The sequence below is a fragment of the Macrobrachium nipponense genome, chromosome 3 (genome assembly GCF_015104395.2).
Source record: "Macrobrachium nipponense isolate FS-2020 chromosome 3, ASM1510439v2, whole genome shotgun sequence".
NCBI classification, from domain to species: Eukaryota; Metazoa; Arthropoda; class Malacostraca; order Decapoda; family Palaemonidae; genus Macrobrachium; species Macrobrachium nipponense.
The window spans coordinates 110,519,571-110,539,214 of record NC_087202.1 but is presented as its reverse complement, the minus strand read 5'-3'; the positions used below and the strand labels follow the sequence as shown (position 1 = coordinate 110,539,214).

The window sequence follows — 19,644 nt, the reverse complement described above, 5'->3', positions numbered from 1 at the left end:
ATTATGAAAAGTAATGCTAATTATAAAAAAAGATCTGTAATCGGCTTTCACATCTATAGACTACTAAGATTTGGTGGCTGTTTTCTGCGCAAAAATTACTCTAGTTCGGAGTATTTTACTATTTACAGAATATTTGTGAAAATTTCGTGCAATTTCTTAGAATCTGTATTTGTTTTCTTACCCCATTGATTGGCATCTGGTGATCTTTCAGGTATTTTGAGGGAACCAAGTTAGTGCTTGTGAGCTTAAGACCGCTACAACCTGGTGATACCATAGCAGAAAATTATGGTCCAATATTTACAAAAAACAGCTTAGAATCGCGACAGAAGAAACTTTTATCGACATATTGGTTCCGGTATGTGAGTGGTGGTCGTTTTCATTTTTTATAGCTCTGAAAAATATAATTTTTAATTTCTTCAAACTAATTCCCTCGATCTTTTAAGGGAAAACCGCTGGTAACTTCCCAAACATCTAGAAGGATTGCCTTTGATTATTTCCTAGAACACGTTGACAATGAGGAATTAACCCAAGCATTACTAAAGATTTGCGTTTTCATAACACTTGATATTTTAGTCAAGCAATTTGGCAGAAACACTGTTTACACGGTACACCTCTTTTAGTCTTTCTTCGGCTGCCTTAGAGAGAGGTTTCCTAAAAAAAACTAGCTCCAGAATTATAAAATACTGGCCTAAGTAACCAAAGTTTCCATTAATACCGTCCACAACCCCGTAGGAGGATAGTACCGTCAGTGGACCTCGTGCGGTGCACTGTAGGCATTACTTAAGATTCTTTGCAGCGTGCCTTTGGCTCTTAGCTGCACCCACTTTCGTTCCTTTTACTGTACCTCCTTTCATATTCTCTTCATCTTACTTTCCACCCTCTCCTAACACTTGATTCATAGTGCAACTGCTTTGAGGTTTTCCTCCTGTTACACCTTTCAAACCTTTTACTGTGCATTTCCATTTCAGCGCTGAGTGACCTTACAGATTCTATATTCAGCTCAATACCGTCCACAAACGACTATTACAGCAAACAGCTCTGAGACCACAATAATTCCAGTTAAAGAAACATCAAGGAACTCCAAGTTGAGAATCTCCTGGAGAAATAAGCAGTATCCAGGACCAAAAATAGTACAGTGTAGTACTATATTGATCAGAACTGATACGAACAACTTGAATGCAGATTCCATGACGTACATGAACAAGAATCTTTGGCATGACTTCAAGCAAAGGACCTATGTAACCATATCCTACAAAGAAATGATCCCTAAAATATTTTACTTTATGGCATTTTGTCGAATAAATAACTGTCTTAATGAATGCATTAAAAAAGTAAAAAAAAAAAATCCTGTAAAATCTTAAGAACCATTGTGGAATTGATATGACAAGCAAAGAAGTTGCATACCAAAAATATTCTGTAAACATGCCATGGCATAAGATTTCCAGAAGAAAAACAAACCCTACAAGGCAACTGACGTAAAATCAAGATAGTAATGGTTACTTGTTTGTTTGTATGGTGTTTTTACGTTGCATGGAACCAGTGGTTATTCAGCACCGGGACCAACGGCTTTACGTGGCCTCCGAGGTGGCAGGCCAAGACCATACCGATCACGCCACTGAGGCGTTAGTAATGGTTGCTGTCAAATTCATACTTTAGTTGCTGAATCACGGATGAACTTCTAAACAGAAAACTTGAGGTCAGTCAATTAAAACTAACTGCCACCATTGTGGTGGTAGGCGTTACACCAGGACACTGATGACCAAGGAGTGCCAGTGACCTGGGATCCTCATCCAATGTATCCCAAAGAAAAAAAGTGCCTAATGGAGGGATGTGAATCCTGTGTGAGTAAACGTGCCCATAAATGGTAGATGTGCCTCTTCATTTGAGGGCATTGACAACCACGAACATCACGTTAGTCCATTGACTAAGGTCTGCTTCCCCGGTGGTAGTAAATGGCGCGACTTAGGTATTGCTGCTCGAAGAAGTGCTATTGGCTTGGAATGCTAAGAATGTGTCCCTGGGCAGAGAAGAGCCCCGTGAAAAGTTCCAAACTCCATGGTGGAGAAAGTGCCAGCATCAAACACACTTTTAACCCGGTGTGATGATGAGAAATGAAAACATTCTTGTAGCCGTAAAGGTGTGAAAATCAAGCGGCTGGACCATGAGGTTTGTAGCCTAGTATCCTTCACTGTTATTGCCAAATTAGAGGATAATTTGGCATGAAATCTTGTACATTTAATTATACCCATCTGTTGTTAACATAAATCTGTTAGTTTAAGCCATCTTCGAACAGATAAAAGTGCATCCTTTTGATTTCTTCGTCCTTAGAAAAGTTAAATTTATTATGATGTGCAAAATTGTAAACCTCATACAAGGTTGTTTTACTTGTGATTTTTTCCTTACTTCTTAAAATCAAAGGCAATGCCCACAAAAGTAGTTCCATATCGTCAAGCGATCTTTTCTTTAACTTTAGGTGTGCTTGCGAGGCTTGTCTTGGTAACTGGCCAGTGTATGACAAGATGAACCAGTCCAGGGCTTTTTGCTGCCAAAAATGTGGGGATCCTCTTCCCAGTAAACCCCAAAAGCAAAATCAAGTAATATGCAATACCTGTGGAACTAAACATAACGTAGCTAAAATGCAGAAGGCTTTAGAAGACGCACATAAATGTAAGTACCTTTGTTCAGTTCTCTCTTTCTCTCAAATACTATTGACCTGTATGCAAGACTAACACTTACAGATGTAATAGTCAGTCTTCTTTTCCATAATCTATACAATAATCTATAGCAATCGCTGGCATGCCTTCAGGAGCAGGAAAATTATATACATTTAATGCATTCGTAATCAGAATATCTCCTGAAATGTTTATGGCTGCTCTCTTCCTATTTTGAGCTCCTTTTTCACGGTTGATGTGATTAATGAGACTTGTCTCGGGTAAGTATAGCTAAGCATATGGGGGCCAGGAGTACTTGCTTTCAAAGGGAGGCCTGGTCTATATAGAGGGTACGGGCCTGACGTCCTTGGAACTCCAAGCTGACGTCCCACCCCAGCCATTTTTTTTTTTTTTTAAGCAGCAGTAGTAGTAGTAGTAGTAGAGGAGATATCAGAACGTAACTGCTCTCTCCCAGATCCCTCGTACATTCTCCGAAATACTACGACTTATTCATCAATACACAGCAGTTCTCATGAAAATTTAATGTTATAACTTGCAAAATATTATCCTCCATAAAACTGATCACTTGTAGTAGGTATAACGTTTGGAGATAATGAGATGATTATATAAAATGAAGCCATAAATAATGTAATTTCGTCCTGATATACTCAAACCAACATGCTGTATGATAACCAATTTCAGATTACGAAGAAGGAAAGGCAAAGCTGCAAATGAGAAGATACGAAGAGGCAGCAAAAGATTTCTCAGCTTTTATAAACAAGGTCTACAAGTTGGTGGTTTTACCGAATTACGAACTGTTTGTGTCTTTCGACACCCTGCGAATCATGTACGCAACTAAAAGTCACATTCGAACCATTGGCGAATCTCGAAAGCAGGAATAGAACATTCACTGACCATGACGAACCACACTCAAAGCAAAAATGTAGGATATGCTATACACACACTCACACACACATACACACACACACACACACACACACATATATATATATATATATATATATATATATATATATAGTATGTAATATGGTAGTGTGTGTGTGTGTGTATAGCCTATAGTATACGTATGTATAGTGTTGGTGACGATTCGCCACCGACAGTTAGCCACCGCCAGTTCGCCACCAGCTTTTGGCCACTTGAGTCATTTCGCCACCAGAGACTTTTCGCCACCAGATACTATTCGCCATCAGAAATATAAATACAGTGCGTATTGGGCTTTATCTTTACTACTACAAGGTGCAAATAAAAAAATAAAAAAGCAAACATTTTATTGGTATAGGAAACAATTTTAAAAATCATTCAAGATATTCCAACATTGTAATAAATTTTATTGGTTTACACCAAAAAATAATTCTAAAAATTATCAAAAATAAACAAAAATAAATAAAAACTAGTTCATTTGATAATTATGGGCTATTCCTCTGAGAAATTTGATGCTTGGATCACTCTTGGATGATTTGCTAAAAACGTATATAAAGCCATCGTGCTGAAACTTCTCTTTTCTACGTTTGCTAAGAATGTCTGTTTCCATTTTGAAGACTTGAGGGAGACTGGGAAAAAATATTAGGTAAGGAAATAATTTGGATTTTTTTTTTTTTTTTTTCGTTTTTAAACACTTGAACAAAACGACCTTTTCTGAAAAAGTGCATTCATTACATTTAACAACCAAACAACAAAAATGGAAACGCTGAAAACAAACGACCTATTTGAGGTGGCGAATAGCCCTCCGTGAGGAATAGGCGGCGGCAAAATGTCCTCGAGGCGAACTAGCGGTGGCTAATTGTTCGCGGCGAATCGGCCGCGTCGAATGGTCCCATCCCCTGGTATGTGTGGGTGTATAGTACACTCGACAAGAAAACTGAAGATACAGTTTTCACTAGCTTTCGTTCATCGAATTTCCCATTTGTTTTTACTGAAAAGACATAATATCGCTAAATTTAATCTAGAATATGAAAATACACTGCAAATTATATAATATTAGTTAAAACTGCAAAACAAAACCGTTCAGATACTTAAAAACACGATATATGTCCGAAGTAATTGGAATTTATCAGATGGATTCGTTCATAGAGATCTGGTAGATAGAATGTGAATTTCTGATTGTAGTACTATGTATCACGATGACAATATATACTCGTTTTCCTTCATGAACGGGGATATTATTGTATCATTGTAAATGGTGAATGCAATTATTTTTAGCTTCTACAAACTCATGCTTGTATTCCAAAGCGTTTAATGTTAGCTGACGTCAATGGCAGCCAATTTTGCTAAGGCTAAGGTAGGTTGAACAAATCTAGTTGCATCCGCAAGAGCGTTTTCTATGATGTGGAGGAGCCCTAGAACTTTGAGCGGGAAAGCGCAAGTCACTGGATACTGGCTTACGTAACGGATTTCACACTGATTACATTGACGTTGACATGGATCGAATGCTAGTTGCTGTTTACAAAGCTACCGTCATTAAGCATAAATCTTTATCAAGGTTAAAGTAGCATGTCAGTTCAAAGATTTTCTGGCTATATGCTCCCATTACAAAGCAGTTCGTAGTAGCCTACAGCCCCACACGACTGCATTTCTTTGCTGCGAGGCAGAAAGATCTCCCAACACAGCATTATTTGCACGATATAAAACTTTCATTGCCTGTGCAATACATATTGAGTTATTTGTGGTAATAACTATTTTTACTTAACACAGCTAAAATTTTCCACGTCTTTTTACAATCTTTGAATGTTATGGCAACTGTCGAATGAAATCAAGATTAGGGTATGAATTTCTTAGAGAATTGACTTGGATATTCTGATCTTTCAAATTTTATCTAGCATAGTGCAGCACGATCTTGGTAGTCATATCACCCCGTTTCCCAGGTATCTGTGCACCAACTCACCGCTCTTTCTTCTGCCTTCCCCCGTCACAAGTCCGTTTCTCTCTCTCTCTCTCTCTCTCTCTCTCTCTCTCCACTTCTAAAACATACTTTAAAAATATATATTACCACTCAATCTCCCAAAGAAAATATAATGAAATTAAGTAGTTATAAAGTTATAAATAGGCCTAAGCTTTTACGTAAGCAGATTTTGTTCTCTCTCTCTCTCTCTCTCTCTCTTTTAAAACACACTTGAAAAAATATTATCACTCAATCTTTCAAAGTAAATATAATGAATTAAATATCTCTACAGATAGGCCTATACTTGTGCTCTCTCTCTCTCTCTCTCTTTTAAAACACATTTGAAAAAATATCACTCAATCTTTCAAAGTAAATATAATGAATTAAGTATCTCTATAGATAGGCCTATGCTTGTGCTCGCTCTCTCTCTCTCTCTCTTCCAAGTTTCTCTCTCTCTCTCTCTCTCTCTCTCTCCACTTTTGAAACATTTGAAAAAAATAGTCACTTAATCTCTCAAAGTAAATATAATGAATTAAGTATCTCTATCGATAGGCGTATGCTTGCGCGCTCTCTCTCTATCGTCATAATATTTCATTCTTTACTGCATTGTTCCTCATGATTCCCACAAGTACTGACCAGATTTTAAAACACTTTCTCTCATTGTTTAAGATCCGTCTTCAATCACGCATGAATGTTACGTCAGTTTAGTGTCAAACATTACTTATAAATAAGGTTTCACAGTAGGTTTTAAAAAAGGATGATCGATATTCTACCCTGAACTGACGTTACCAAACCAACATAACGAATAATATAGAGCTTGTTTCTACATTCAAGTTTAAATTATTAAAGGACCTCTACAGAATCTTTATGGTGTAAAGTTAATGGAAATCTAGAAAGCATAAAACGCTACGATTTTGAAGCTCCGCCCCCTTTCCTAGAGTTGCCAGGTGTGGCATTATTGAACACTATATGTCCGAAGATTTAAAAAAACTGTATCTTAACATTCCTTGCCGAGTGTACATACTACAGACATAATAATGTGGTCAGTCACTGTCTATCATTGCGCTGAACAAATCCTTAGCTATTATTATATAATAATTTCAATAAAGTTTGAGTTATTGCCAAGTAAAAAATGGCTTAGATGTGTGATACCTATTTTGTATGTACACTCGGCAAGGAAAGTTAAGATACAGTTTTTTTAAATCTTCGGACATATATTGTTCAATAATTTAACACCTGGCAACGGAAAGGGGGCGGAGCTTCAAAATCATAGCGTTTGTTGCTTTCTAGATTTGCATCAACTTTACACCATAAAGATTCTGTTGAGGTCCTATAATCATTTATACTTGAATGTAGAAACAGGCTCTATATTATTCGTTAATGTTGGTTTGGTAATGTCAGTTCGGGGGAGAATATCGATCATCCTTTTTTAAAACCTACTGTGAAACCTTATTTATAAGTAATGTTTGACACTAAACTGACGTAAAATTCATACGTAATTAAAGACGGATCTTAAACAGTGAGAGGAAGGGTTTTAAAATTTGGGCAGTACCTGTGGAAATCGTGAGGAACAATACAGTAAAGAATGAAATATTATGACGATAGAGAGAGAGCGCACAAGCATAGGCCTAGCGATAGAGATACTTAATTCATTATATTTACCTTGAGAGATTAAGTGATAATATTTTTTCAAATGTTTCAAAAGTGGAGAGAGAGAGAGAGAGAGAGAGAGAGAGAGAGAGAGAGAGAGAGAGAGAGAGAGAACTTGCGCGCAAGCATAGGCCTATCTATAGAGATACTTAATTCATTATATTTACTTTGAGAGATTATTGAGTGATAATTATTTTCAAATGTGTTTTAAAAGTGGAGAGAGAGAGAGAGGAGAGAGAGAGAGAGAGAGGAGCAAAATCTGCTCATGTGAAAGCTTAGGCCTATTTATAACTACTTAATTTCATTATATTTTCTTTGAGAGAGAGAGAGAGAGAGAGAGAGAGAGAGAGAGAGAGAGAGAGAGAATTATAGTACTGCTGACGGACTTGTGACAGGGGAAAGGCAGAAGAAAATATAATGAATTAAGTATCTCTATCGATAGACCCAAGGTCCTTTAAATATACTCGGAGTATATTTAAAGGACCTTGGATAGACCTATGCTTGCGCGATATATGACTGCCAAGATCATGCTGCACTATGTTAGATAAAATTTGAAGGATCATAATATTCAAGTTAATTCTCTAAGGAATTCATACCCTAATCTTGATTACATTCGACAATTGCCGTAGCATTCAAAGATTGTAAAAAGACGTGGAAAATTTTAGACACAGGGTGCGGTCATTATTGCTCTCTCGATATAGTCTTTACTTTTGAAAATCGGGTTTCATCCACAAATTCACGAAAAAAGCCGTGTTAAGTAAAAATATTTATTACCACAAATAACTCAATATGTATTGCACAGGCAATTAAAGTTTTATATCGAGGGAGATCTTTCAGCCTCGTGGCCAAGAAATGCAGTCGTGTAGGGCTGTAGGCTACTACGAACTGCTTTGTAATGGGAGCATATAGCCAGAAAATCTTTGAGCTGACATGCTACTTTAACCTTGATTAAGATTTATGTTTAAAGACAGTAGCTTTGTAAACAGCAACTAGCATTCGGTCCATGTCAACGTCAAAGTAATCAAAGTGTGAAATCCGTTACGTTAGCCAGTATCCAGTACTTGCGCTTTCCCGCTCGAAGCTCTAGGGCTCTTCCTCACATCATAGAAAACGCTCTTGTGGATACAACTAGATTTGCTCAACCTACCTGAGCCGTCGCAACATTGAGTGCCATTGACGTCAGCTAACTTTAATCGCTTTGGAATACAAACATAAGTTTGTAGAAACTAAAATAATTGCATTCACCACTTACTATGATGCAATATATCCCCGTTCATGAAGGAAAACGAGTAAATATTGTCGTCGTGATTCATAGTACTAAAATCAGAAATTCATATTCTGTCTACCAGATCTCTATGAACGAATCCATCTGAGAAATTCCAATTACTTCTGACATATATCGTGTTTTTAAGTATCTGAACGGTTTTGTTCTGCAGTTTTAACATATATGATACAATTTGCAGTATATTTTCATATTCTAGAGTAAATTTAGCGATATTGTGTCTTTTCAGTAAAAACAAATGGGAAATTGGATGAACGAAAGCTAATGAAAACTGTATCTTCAGTTTTCTTGTCGAGTGTACACACGACATATATATATATATATATATATATATATATATATATATATATATATATCTATATATATATATATATATATATATATATATATATTGCATATGTGTAATATATAGTTATTGGTATACTTACATACTGTTAAAGTTAGCTTATATCTTCGTGCCATTAGGTGCTATCGGCCTTCAAAATACTGTAAAATAAAATATGCTTGTCTATGGTGTTTGTAATCACTCGTTCCAACACCAGGTGACCAGTCCAGGGTGCGTAGTAATGTTTACGTTCTTGTGAATTGTGAGAGTCGGTGCTGTGTCAACCTTGACTCCTTGTATGAACTGTGGGAATTGGCGTTCCGGTAAAGTGGACTATTTCTAGCTGATTTTCTCCTGTACGGCATTGTCCTTTTTTCTGTTTTTGCATCATGTCAACTACAAGAAGTAGAGATGAAAGCATCAGGCAGTATAGGAAAGAGTTGTGGAAACCGAATGTCTGGTCGCTTGGTGGCCATTGTCTTAGCCTAGCTGTTGAGACGAGTGTGGTTTTCTTGATGGGAAGGTACCTAATGAGTGATCTGATGAGAGGGTGAAAAATTTTTGAAGTATCAGAAGATGCTAGAGACCGATAGATTAGTGGATAATGCGTCGGGCCATGCCCTAATCCTACCCAGTCTTGCCTTCCCCCCCCCCCCCCCCCCCCACCCCCCCCCCCCCCCCCCCCCCCCCCCCCCCCCCCCCCCCCCCCTCGCTACTCCTCCTCCATTACCCGATAGCCTAAGTAGGCTAATTCCCCTCTCACTCCTGCTCCGCCTTTTGCTTCTTGTGTAGTTCTGGAAAAAAATAATGGGGTAGATCTAGGGTACTTATCTGTGGCGGCCTAGACTATGGCAGTTGCGGTTTTTCTATGCAGTTTTACCTACTGAACAAGAATTTTAAGTAATGTTTATTTGGATGACTGTAATTAACCCCCCAGGGGCCAGTACTAAACACGGCGAAATACATTAGACGCCCCAATCCCTAGTGGATGTTGTATCCACGGTTACGTTCCTTGCAGTCCGTGCACTGCTTCTGTAGAAATACTGTTTTACCACTAACTTTCTGATGAAGAAGGTATCTTTTGGTGGTCAACTGTTATTTACCTCCAATATCAACAAAGAAGGGGGACTTTGGGAATTTGGGTTTTGGCTTGATTGATTGATTGTATCTATTATATCTGGCGTCACAACATCTGGGTAATTGACACCGAAATAAATTAAATAGAAAAATTAAATTTTTAATAAATTTCATATAAAAATATCTATAAATATATGTATATAAAAATTTGTTCATATATATAAGTTCTTACATATACAATCTATGTATAATTTAAATTTGGTTGAGGAGGCCCGCCTCCCCCATAAATTTATATAACTGCTCTATATTACAATCCTTTCCAAGAATTGTAGTTAGGATAAAATTACCTACTCTGTAACGACCCTGAAACAGGAACCTATGTCTCAAATTCCCGAATCTGGGACATTCAATCAACAAATGTTTCACAGTCAAGGGCAGAGTACAGTTCTCGCAAAACGGAGGATTTTCACGAGACATCAAGAACCTATGTGTAAGTCTTGTATATCCAATCCTCAATCTGCACAACATCGTTTCTTGTCTCCTTGGCATATACGGTATGACCAAGGAGACACTGATGAAGTGATACTGCGCATTTTTTGATTAGTTAAAATATCCTTCCACTGGGACTGCCAACATTTTTTAATTCTCTGACCTACTAGAGGATACAAATCCCGATATGGTGGTAGGCATCTTGTGGGTTCTGGGGAGCTGACCGCAGACTTTGCAAGTTGGTCAGCTTTCTCATTCCCAGCCACCCCAACATGGGAAGGAACCCAACAGAACTTTATTTCTTTCCCTCTTCTTTTTAGTAAAAGCAGCCATTCCAATATATCTAAAATCAGAGGGTTTAAAAGGTTAAAAGATTCCAGCGACTGAAGAACACTTCTTGAGAAAACACATCAACAATATGGCCATGTTTGTGTTCTGAAAGTTCAACGGATACACAATCCATCAGGGAGCCATAGCCTATGTCCCAAGTATGGAGAGGGGGATGTAGGTAGAAGGGTAATTCCACCCACAAAGGATTAGAGAAGGTGAGCTGGTGAGGAGTTAGAAAAGGGGTTGGATAGTGGTTCTGACATGCACAAATAGTTGACCAGCTCAAAACTAATATACCAGCACTAAAACTGTAGGAAAAAATCAATTTCCAAGGTAGAAGGTGTGAAGCAATCACTTAGGAACCAAGCAATTACTTAGAAATATCGTTTGCATGTTGACTAAATCATAAAAACACTTATCTTAACCCTTAATGGACAGATACCATCATATGAGTAGCGATAGCAGGTTTGAGTGGTGGGCGTATTCACTCCTGGCAAGCATTTCACATTACACATCATATGATTTGGGTACTAGTAGATCGAGCTTCAGAAAGTTTACTTCAATGAACTAAAAATGACTCTTGACATCTGAACTCTCTCATGTCCCTTTAACCAAATGGGCATCTCATGATGTTTGTTGTTTTCTGGATGTTGGCGCGGGAAAAGTTTGGGCATTTTCTCTGCGCGACTGTTAACAATATGTTTGCTGTGTGACTGTAACCAACATCTGAGCGACCATAAGCAACTATGCTTGCTGCACAGTCATAAACAGCCATTTTCGCGGTAAAAGGAAAATATGGTAATTGAATTTCGGGCCACTTGATATAAGCGTATGCTCTTGTCCCATCTCAAAAAAAAAAAAAATTTTTTTACAAGTGAGCAAGTTCCCTTCTGTGCACACTAAGGATGATTTGGGACGCTTTCCCTATTTCCTCTTTCTCTTTATGACAAGCAAAGAAAAAGGAACCATCAACTCATTTTCCCCGCCGCCAAGTCAAGTGTGTGGGAGGGAAACCTGTCCTTTTGTGTTTAGACCTAAGAGTGGACGGATGTGCGTGGCCTTGGAGGAAATTAAGTGATTTAGGAGGTAAGCATTGCAGTGTACTGAGATTTTATAGACTAAGAGCTAAGAGGGGGTTGTTGCTGATGAATAACAATTGATAGCTCAATAGTGCAGTGAATATGAAAATACAGGCTCGTTCAACGAGTATCGTTAGGGGTCACATGCACAAATTTATGATGGCACTCCCCTTCAGGAATGTAGTCAGCAAACCACGGGGGGATTAAGATGGACGGTCCTTACAGTGGGAAAGCAAACGATTTGGTAAGTAAAACGGGTATTATTTGTTAAGAGATCGTTATAATTAATAATGAACTAATGCATATCGATCTTATAATTTAATAATGAATTAATGCACAAGAGGTCGTAAGGGGTTGGACCAGGGTGAAACGTGCTACAGGCTGGGATAGCTGATGGGTAGAGTTTGCTCATGACATTTTTAATTCCTAGAAGTGCATGGTAATGCCTATTGTATATTTCTTAAAGATTCTATGTGCAGTTTGGTTATTTTAATTATTGTGATAATGACTGAGAAATTGGCTCTAATGTGAGTTAAGGGATTTACCTGTCTTAGTGTTAAGGAGTTATCATTTAACTAAAATGGCAAAATTGTCACTACTGTGAATATTTATGTTATGTTAATTTTTTCAGTGACCGATTGTAATAAAGGCAAAGTACAGTCGATGTTTCAATCAAATACCCACGTAGGGCCTTCCACACTGGACTTCAAGGTAGTAGAATGTCATGCTCCTCTTTCTTCCATGACGTCTTTTTATTAATTTGCTCTTAAATAACCCCAGTGATTGCTGTTGGTTGTAGTTCTTATCTTTAATGATAGTATGTCAGTTATTGTAATTTGGCAAAGAAATCTTAGAAAAACATGAAGAAGAAATTTTAGAAAAAACATGTGCCTCAAAAAATCTTGTAAATATTTTACAACAAATATACTCAGAATTTGTTACTGATTTTAGTTCTTATATGTTATGATATTGTGTGAACGGCAATCATAATTATACGGAACCTCTACTGATGTATAACCGAAATATACGAAAACCAAAACAATAATTCCCATAAGGAGTAAATAGTATTTATCTTTTATTGGCGTGAAAACAACAGAAGAATTTGTTATTTCATGCCCAGCACTTTTCATTAAAATACTTTTTCCCCACTATTATTTGCTGTTGAATTTCATCCATATTACTGATGCATGATAATTTATAGTCATTAGCGCTGGGAACATTGTTTCCTCAGCTTCATCTACAAATGCAGCTAAAGTTTAGCAGCACTTTACTTCCGTGCCGACATTTTCTCCATAGCATATAAACGTTGGATGTAAGAATATATGTAATGCGTTCCAGACCCTAAAAAATATTAAAAAATACATTTTACAGGGACCAAACACAGTTTTGCATACAGAAAACAATGAGAAATAAATACAAATGAATAACAAAATGAATAATCAACATTTAACATCACTCTTCCCTTTATGGAAGACTCATGTTAGCGTATGGAAGACTGAGAGGAGGGGAGAGGGAAAGGAGAGGTTACTGTTTGGAAGGGGAATCCCCCTCCAGATGGATTCAGGTATCAAGAACCTTCATTTTTTACTGGCACTGTCTAGGGTTACTTCCCCACTTCGTTTTTTACTGCCACTAGGACCAGCTTGAAAGCCACTGCACCCTTGCCGAATAACAAAACTGTCCAGAGACATTTGTTTCTGATGTCTCTTCAATATCTGCCTAAAATGGTACAAAGCGTTGTCATTAAACATGTTAGAGACACGGATTGCAACGTCTTTGTTAGGATGATGAGTCTCAACAAAATTTTTCACATCACTCCACTTTGCGAACATTTCTTTGATCACTGAGGTAGGCACAGTATCCCTTCTCTCTTCCTCCTCCTCCTCCTTGGATTCCTCATCTGTCAGTTGCTGTTCCTGCTGAAGGTCTTGCAGCTCCTCAGTGGTTAGCTCTTCCCTGTGGGTTTCCACTAACTCTTCCACATCCAAGCCCATGGACTTCCCCAAAGACACAATAGACTCCACAATAGGCTTAGGGTTGTCGGTGTCAGCCTCAAACCCTTCAAAAGTCCTGGAAGTCACTCCCTGCCAAGCCTTGGCTATAAGGCTTATGCAATTAAAGATTTTGAAGTGATCGTTCCAGAAATCTCTCAGGGTCAATTCAGTGTCTGAGGTCACTTCAAAGCACTTTTGAAACAGTGCCGTGATGTAGTTTCTTGAAGTTTAAGATGATCTGCTACTCCATAGGCTGGATGACAGGAGTGGTATTAGGGGCCAAGAACTTCACGGTGATGAATTTAATTTCATCCAACAATTGGTCTTCCAAGCCAGGTGGATGTGCAGGAGCATTGTCCATTACCAGGAGGCACTTGAGGAGCAACTAATTTTCATCAAGGTATTTTTTCACACTTGGGCTAAACACTTCATTTCCCCACTCAACAAAAATTTGCCTTGTGACCCATGCCTTTTAATTGGCCTTCCACATCACAGGTAAATTTATTCTTGATCACATTGTTTTTCTTGAACACTCTGAGAGGTTCAGAGTGATACACAAGTAGGGGCTTCACTTTGAAATCCCCACTGGCATTCCCACAGACCAAGAGTGCTAGTCTATCCTTCATAGGCTTGTCCCCTGGCAATGAACTTTACTCCTGTGTGATGTAGATCTGTTTTGACATTACAATTGAGGACCTGTTGTGGGAGGAATCCTTCAGCCTCAAGATAATCTCTGAATTCACCAACGAATTCTTCTGTGGCACGTTTGTCGGAGCTCGCAGCCTCCCCATGCCGTACGATACTATGGATGCCCCTACACTTTTTGAATTTTTCAAACCAGCCTCTGCTGGCCATGAAATCATCAAGAGCATCACTAGTTGTTGGTATTTTCTAACTTAGATCAGCATGCAACACCCTAGCTTTCTCACAAATGATTGCTTCAGACGCACTATCCCCCACTAACTTTTTCATTGATCCACACCAACAACAGCTTCTCAACATCTTCCACTAGTTGCGATCTCTGTTTCGATAATGATGTGACCCCTTACGCAACATCAGCTGCCTTGATTTCATGCTTCTTTGGTGGGATAGAGCTGATTGTCGACACTGACTTGCCATACATCATAGCAAGATCAGCTACACATGCACCACTTTTGTTTTAAGTAACTTACTAAGTAATTACAATGCTAAGTATTTCTAAGTCCATACTGATAGCTAAAATGTGAAAATCAAGGCAGCGGTTCTTTTGTTTCGGTGTAGGTTGGTACCCCACCCGATACCGGAGGAATAGGTAAACAACTCAGGTCGTGAAGTGTAGATTTCTTTAAGTTTAAATTTTGTCGTTCGCCGAAAGTTTCCAGTACCTTTGGTGAAGTATACTCTGATTCTTTTGTCATTTCCATTTGACGTTTATGAACTATTCGGGCGTAATTAACAGTACTTTGACCAATTTATGGCTTTCAGTCTGTTATTTTCAGATATTCTCTGTAGTAAGTTGAGTGTCCGTTTTTGCAGCAAAGGCTGCGATACATGGTTAGATGAAAAGGTCAAGTTTGCACTATTGATTTATCTTGTAATGGGATGAAAAGTAATGAGTGTACAGGCTGATTTGAAAAACAATGGAGGGTTCTATCTTCTTACCATTCAAAGTTAGAAAAAGATAGGAAGCATAGGGCTACTCCTAGGTACGAAAGGTCTTTAGCTAGCCAGGAATCTTCTTCTGAAGTGCCTGTGATTTCTGTTTTGTCCCCCAAACCCAGTCTTTCCTCTTTTCCACCTAATCCTGTTCCCGACTCCTACGCTTCCGATCCCAGTGCTATTGCCAGTCTTTATGCAAGGTTTGAACATAAGTTTGATCTGTCAGCTAACTCTATGGCTCAACTAGGTGAGTCAGTGCATATGCTTCTCAATAAAGAAAAAAGTAAACTGTTAGTGGAGGAGCTGGCTGTCCGTCCTGCCGATTCTCTTAGGCGAAGGTCCCTTACATACTCCCCTGTACCTGGGAGAAGTCATACTGGATGCCCAAGGGAGGTCGGTGGAGTCTGCCCACGGGCAGTCAGCCCCTCAGTCGCACTTACAGATGTTTCCCAGGTAGTGAAGCAGCCATTGGAAAGGCGTCTTGGACAGTGGTCATCGTCTTTCTTCAAGCTCAGATTCGTCAAGTCCAGAGAAACGGTGCTGATGGTGTGAAAGTGACTTTTCCAGACTATTGAAAAGGTCTGCATTGGACTCTAATTGTACCCATTAGGTACTGCTTAAGAAGGTAGAGGAGGATAAACCTTCTTGTAGTTTCTGGGATAGTCCATAGACTTTTTCTTCGGATAATTCTGATAAACTTCTGGAAGGAGACTTTTCCCAACCTGTAGCAAGACGTAAGCATCTGAGATCAGTGTGCACTTCGACACCAGTGTCACCTTTGGCTCTACAAGCTGTACCAGTTACAGTTCACGAGTAGCCTAGGGCACCAGGGCGTGAATTGTTCCCTGCTTTGGATCCTGTATGTGCTGTTCCTATTAGCCATGTCTCTGTTTCTGACCATATTTCGACTCCGAATCCCTCGTTGATGCAGGAGCGCCCATCGGCGCCTGAGACTGACGCATGAGTGCCCATCAGCACCTGAAACTTCGATGCATGGACTTTCAGGGCCGCAGGAGTGCCCAGTAGTGCCAGAGCTCCCCTTTCCACCTGAACCGGAGTCGTTCGCTGTGCTAATTTCACCCATGTCTCCTCATATTTTGTCTAATGTATTTTCTGCAGAAGAGGAAGAGATTGTTACAGAAGATTCTAAACTGCCATTGGCTTGTGAAGCTCATTTGCAATTTTTCTTGAAAAGTTATCCTAACTTTTTCAAGGCAGCTACTCCTGCTACAACTCTTCAGATGAGTAAAGTTTCTTCAGAGTCTCGTGATCTTCCTCAGTTAGTGCTTTCTATTTCAACCAAGAAAGCTAATGGTGAGGTCGAAAGTTGGCTAGCAGAAAAGAGAGCACAAGAGAAGCAGTGTTTTCTTTCCCTCCTTGCTTGAAGAAGAGAAGACACTCGTATTGTTTCACTGGGGAGTCTCCCTCTTTGAGTGTTTCTGCCTCCACCCAGGGGAACTTCTTAGGACTTATTGAGTCTTCTTGGAGATTGGCTTTCACAGCGGCAAAAGTCGGGTTTTCTTCTGCTGAGATCGACCACCTCCTTCTAAATCTTTTTAAAATGTTATAAGTTATTAGTTTTATGGACAGGACTATTGGCTCCCTTGGTAAGAAAATTCAGGATGCAATTTCTCCATCGGTTTCTTCCGACCTCTTATGAATCCTCTCATGTTTAGACAGAGGCATTAGCAACGGTTCCCGCCAAATCACTTCTACCTTTGCGATGTGCAGTCTTAAGAAGCGTGAGTGATGGTGCTCCTTCATGGCTAAAGGAGTTACTTCAGTCCAGAAATCAGCTCTTCTCACCGCTGGTTCGCGAATTCCTGTTTCCTCAGGATGTCGTTAGTGGGATTACCTCTGATTTGCAGAAGAAGCCAACCCAGGATTTGCTCTCCCAATCATATAAGCATTTCAGGGAGACTGGCTTTTGTCCCTAAGTCTACTTCTCCCTTGCAACAGTTATCCTTTCATGGGGGCAAACAGAGACAGCGATCCAAGTCAAGAGGAAATGTCCGCTTTCCATTCAAAACAATTAAGAAGTCTTCCTCCAAGCCCACCCCTAAGGAATGAGAACAGTCTTTCTCATGCAGCAGTAGGTGCCAGACTCCATCATTTCTGGCGAGAATGGAGCAGAAGAGGAGTAGAACAATGGGTGGTAGAGGTCCTAAGAGTGGGATACTCTGTTCCATTCACCGACCATCCACCCTTAGTTAAGCAACCTATTACGTTGACAGCGTACTCTCTCGGCTCGAAGTATTCCGCTCTGGCTGACAAGGTGTCTTCTCTCTTTCTAAAAGAAGCGATCGAGAGAGTGGAGGACCAACAGACCAAGGGCTTTTACAACTGACTTTTTGTGGTCCAGAAATCTCCAGGTGACTGGAGGCCAGTCCTGGATGTGAGTGCACTGAACGTCTTTGTCTTAAAGATAAAGCTCAAAATGGAGATGAATCGCTCAATACTTGCCTCCATCCACAAATGGGACTGGATGGTTATCGTAGACATGTAAGACGTGTACTTCCGTGTTCCCATTCATCCGGACTCGAGGAAGTACCTGAGATTTGTCTTTAAAGATCAAATCTTTCATTTTTGGGCCCTATGCTTCGGTCTATCTACATCTCCCCAAGTGTTCACTCGCATTCTGGCTCCTATGGCAGGTTGGCTAAACCTGATGGGGGTCAACATTGCCCTTTATCTGGATGATTGGCTTCTTCGCTCTGCGACGGAACTAAGCTGCATGAGAGATCTACAAAAGACTTTGAACTTAGCTCAGGAACTTGGTCTTCTAATCAACATGCCAAATTCCCAACTAGTCCCGACTCAACGGATATTGTATTTAGGAACGACTCTGGGCTCTTCTTTTTCAGGCTTTTCCCTCCCTGAAGAGAGTAGCGTCGTCTCCACACAGGAAACAAGTTCCTATCACTCTCAAAGTGCTCTCCCAGAAATTAGATGAGCCTGCTTGGAACTTTATCCTCCATCGAACAGGAACAAGTTCTAAGACGGCTGAGTGTTCCTGATTTTGCTGGAAGTCAAACAACATCTGCTTTAGTGGAGATCAGAGAGAAGACTTCTGGAAGGAAAGTCACTTTCCCCTCTAAACCCAGAGCTCAACTTGTTTGCAGACACTTCCTACATAGGTTGGGGAGCACTGCTGGGCAACAGGAAAGTCTCAGGAATGTGGAACTCGGCTCAAAAGGCTTGGCACATCAACCTGAAAGAGCTGACTGCAATGTCTAGGTTTACAAGCTTTTGCTCCAGAAGTCCGAGGTCAGATAGTGGCAGTAAACTCGGATAACACTACAGCCCTCTCGTACATTGCCAAGCAAGGAAGGACCCACTCTCTCTCTCTCTCTCTCTCTGTGAGGCAGCGAGAGACCTTCTCCTTTGGGCCCACTCGAATCACGCAAAGCTAGTGACAAGGTTTGTGCAGAGCATGATGAATGTTTTAGCAGACCAACTCAGTCACAACAATCAGGTCATCCCTACAGAATGGACCCTGGATCCAGCTGTCTGCCGTGACCCTTGGAAGTTGTGGGGAAGACCGATGATCGACTTGTTTGAAAGCACCAAAAATCACCGGCTTCCACTTTATTGCTCTCCAGTGCCGGAACCAGCAGCATGGGTATGGATGCCATGCTTCTGGACTGGTCACACAACTTCATGCCTTTCCCCCCCTAGGAATGATCAGGGAGGTGTTACAAAGGTTCCAGTCACACAAGAATGTATCAATGATCCTCATAGCTCCTTTCAGGCCTCTCAGGGAATGGTTTCTGGACTTGGTAAGTCTGTTAGCAGATTTTCCCAGGTTACTCCCCCAAAGACAAAAACTGCTCAGACAACCACACAGGCCAAGGTTCCGCCAAGGACTATCTACTCTGGCTCTGTCAGGATTCAAACTATCGTCCAACTCATAGCAAAGGGTTTTTCGAGAGCGGCTGCAGAGGCGATCTCGAAATGTAGAAGAAAGTCGTCCTCCAATGTCTACCAGTACAAGTGGAACATTTCTGAGTTAGGTGCAGAAGAATTCAAGTCTTTTCTTCTTGAACATCTGTGACAGAGATCACTGATTTCCTTCTGTACCTAAGGACATCTAGAGGATTGTCTTCTCCAGTCAAGAGGATATAGGGCTATGCTAAGCTCTGTTTGTCCTACATGATGTACAAACCCTCTGTCCTTTACTTAATGAATTACTTTCAGCATAGGCTGGAATTACGACTATTAAATTCTTTC

General features: G+C 39.9%; 1 protein-coding gene across 1 annotated transcript in view; it reads left to right on the top strand.

Moving 5' to 3' along the window:
• LOC135222473 (SET and MYND domain-containing protein 4-like) overlaps positions 1–19,644 on the top strand; it is a 73,016-nt gene that overhangs the window by 22,940 nt on the left and 30,432 nt on the right. The window contains exons 12-13 of the mRNA XM_064260560.1: positions 212–355; positions 2,474–2,667. Of these exons, the coding sequence (XP_064116630.1) occupies positions 212–355; positions 2,474–2,667 (338 nt within the window). The remainder of the gene's footprint in view (positions 1–211; positions 356–2,473; positions 2,668–19,644) is intronic.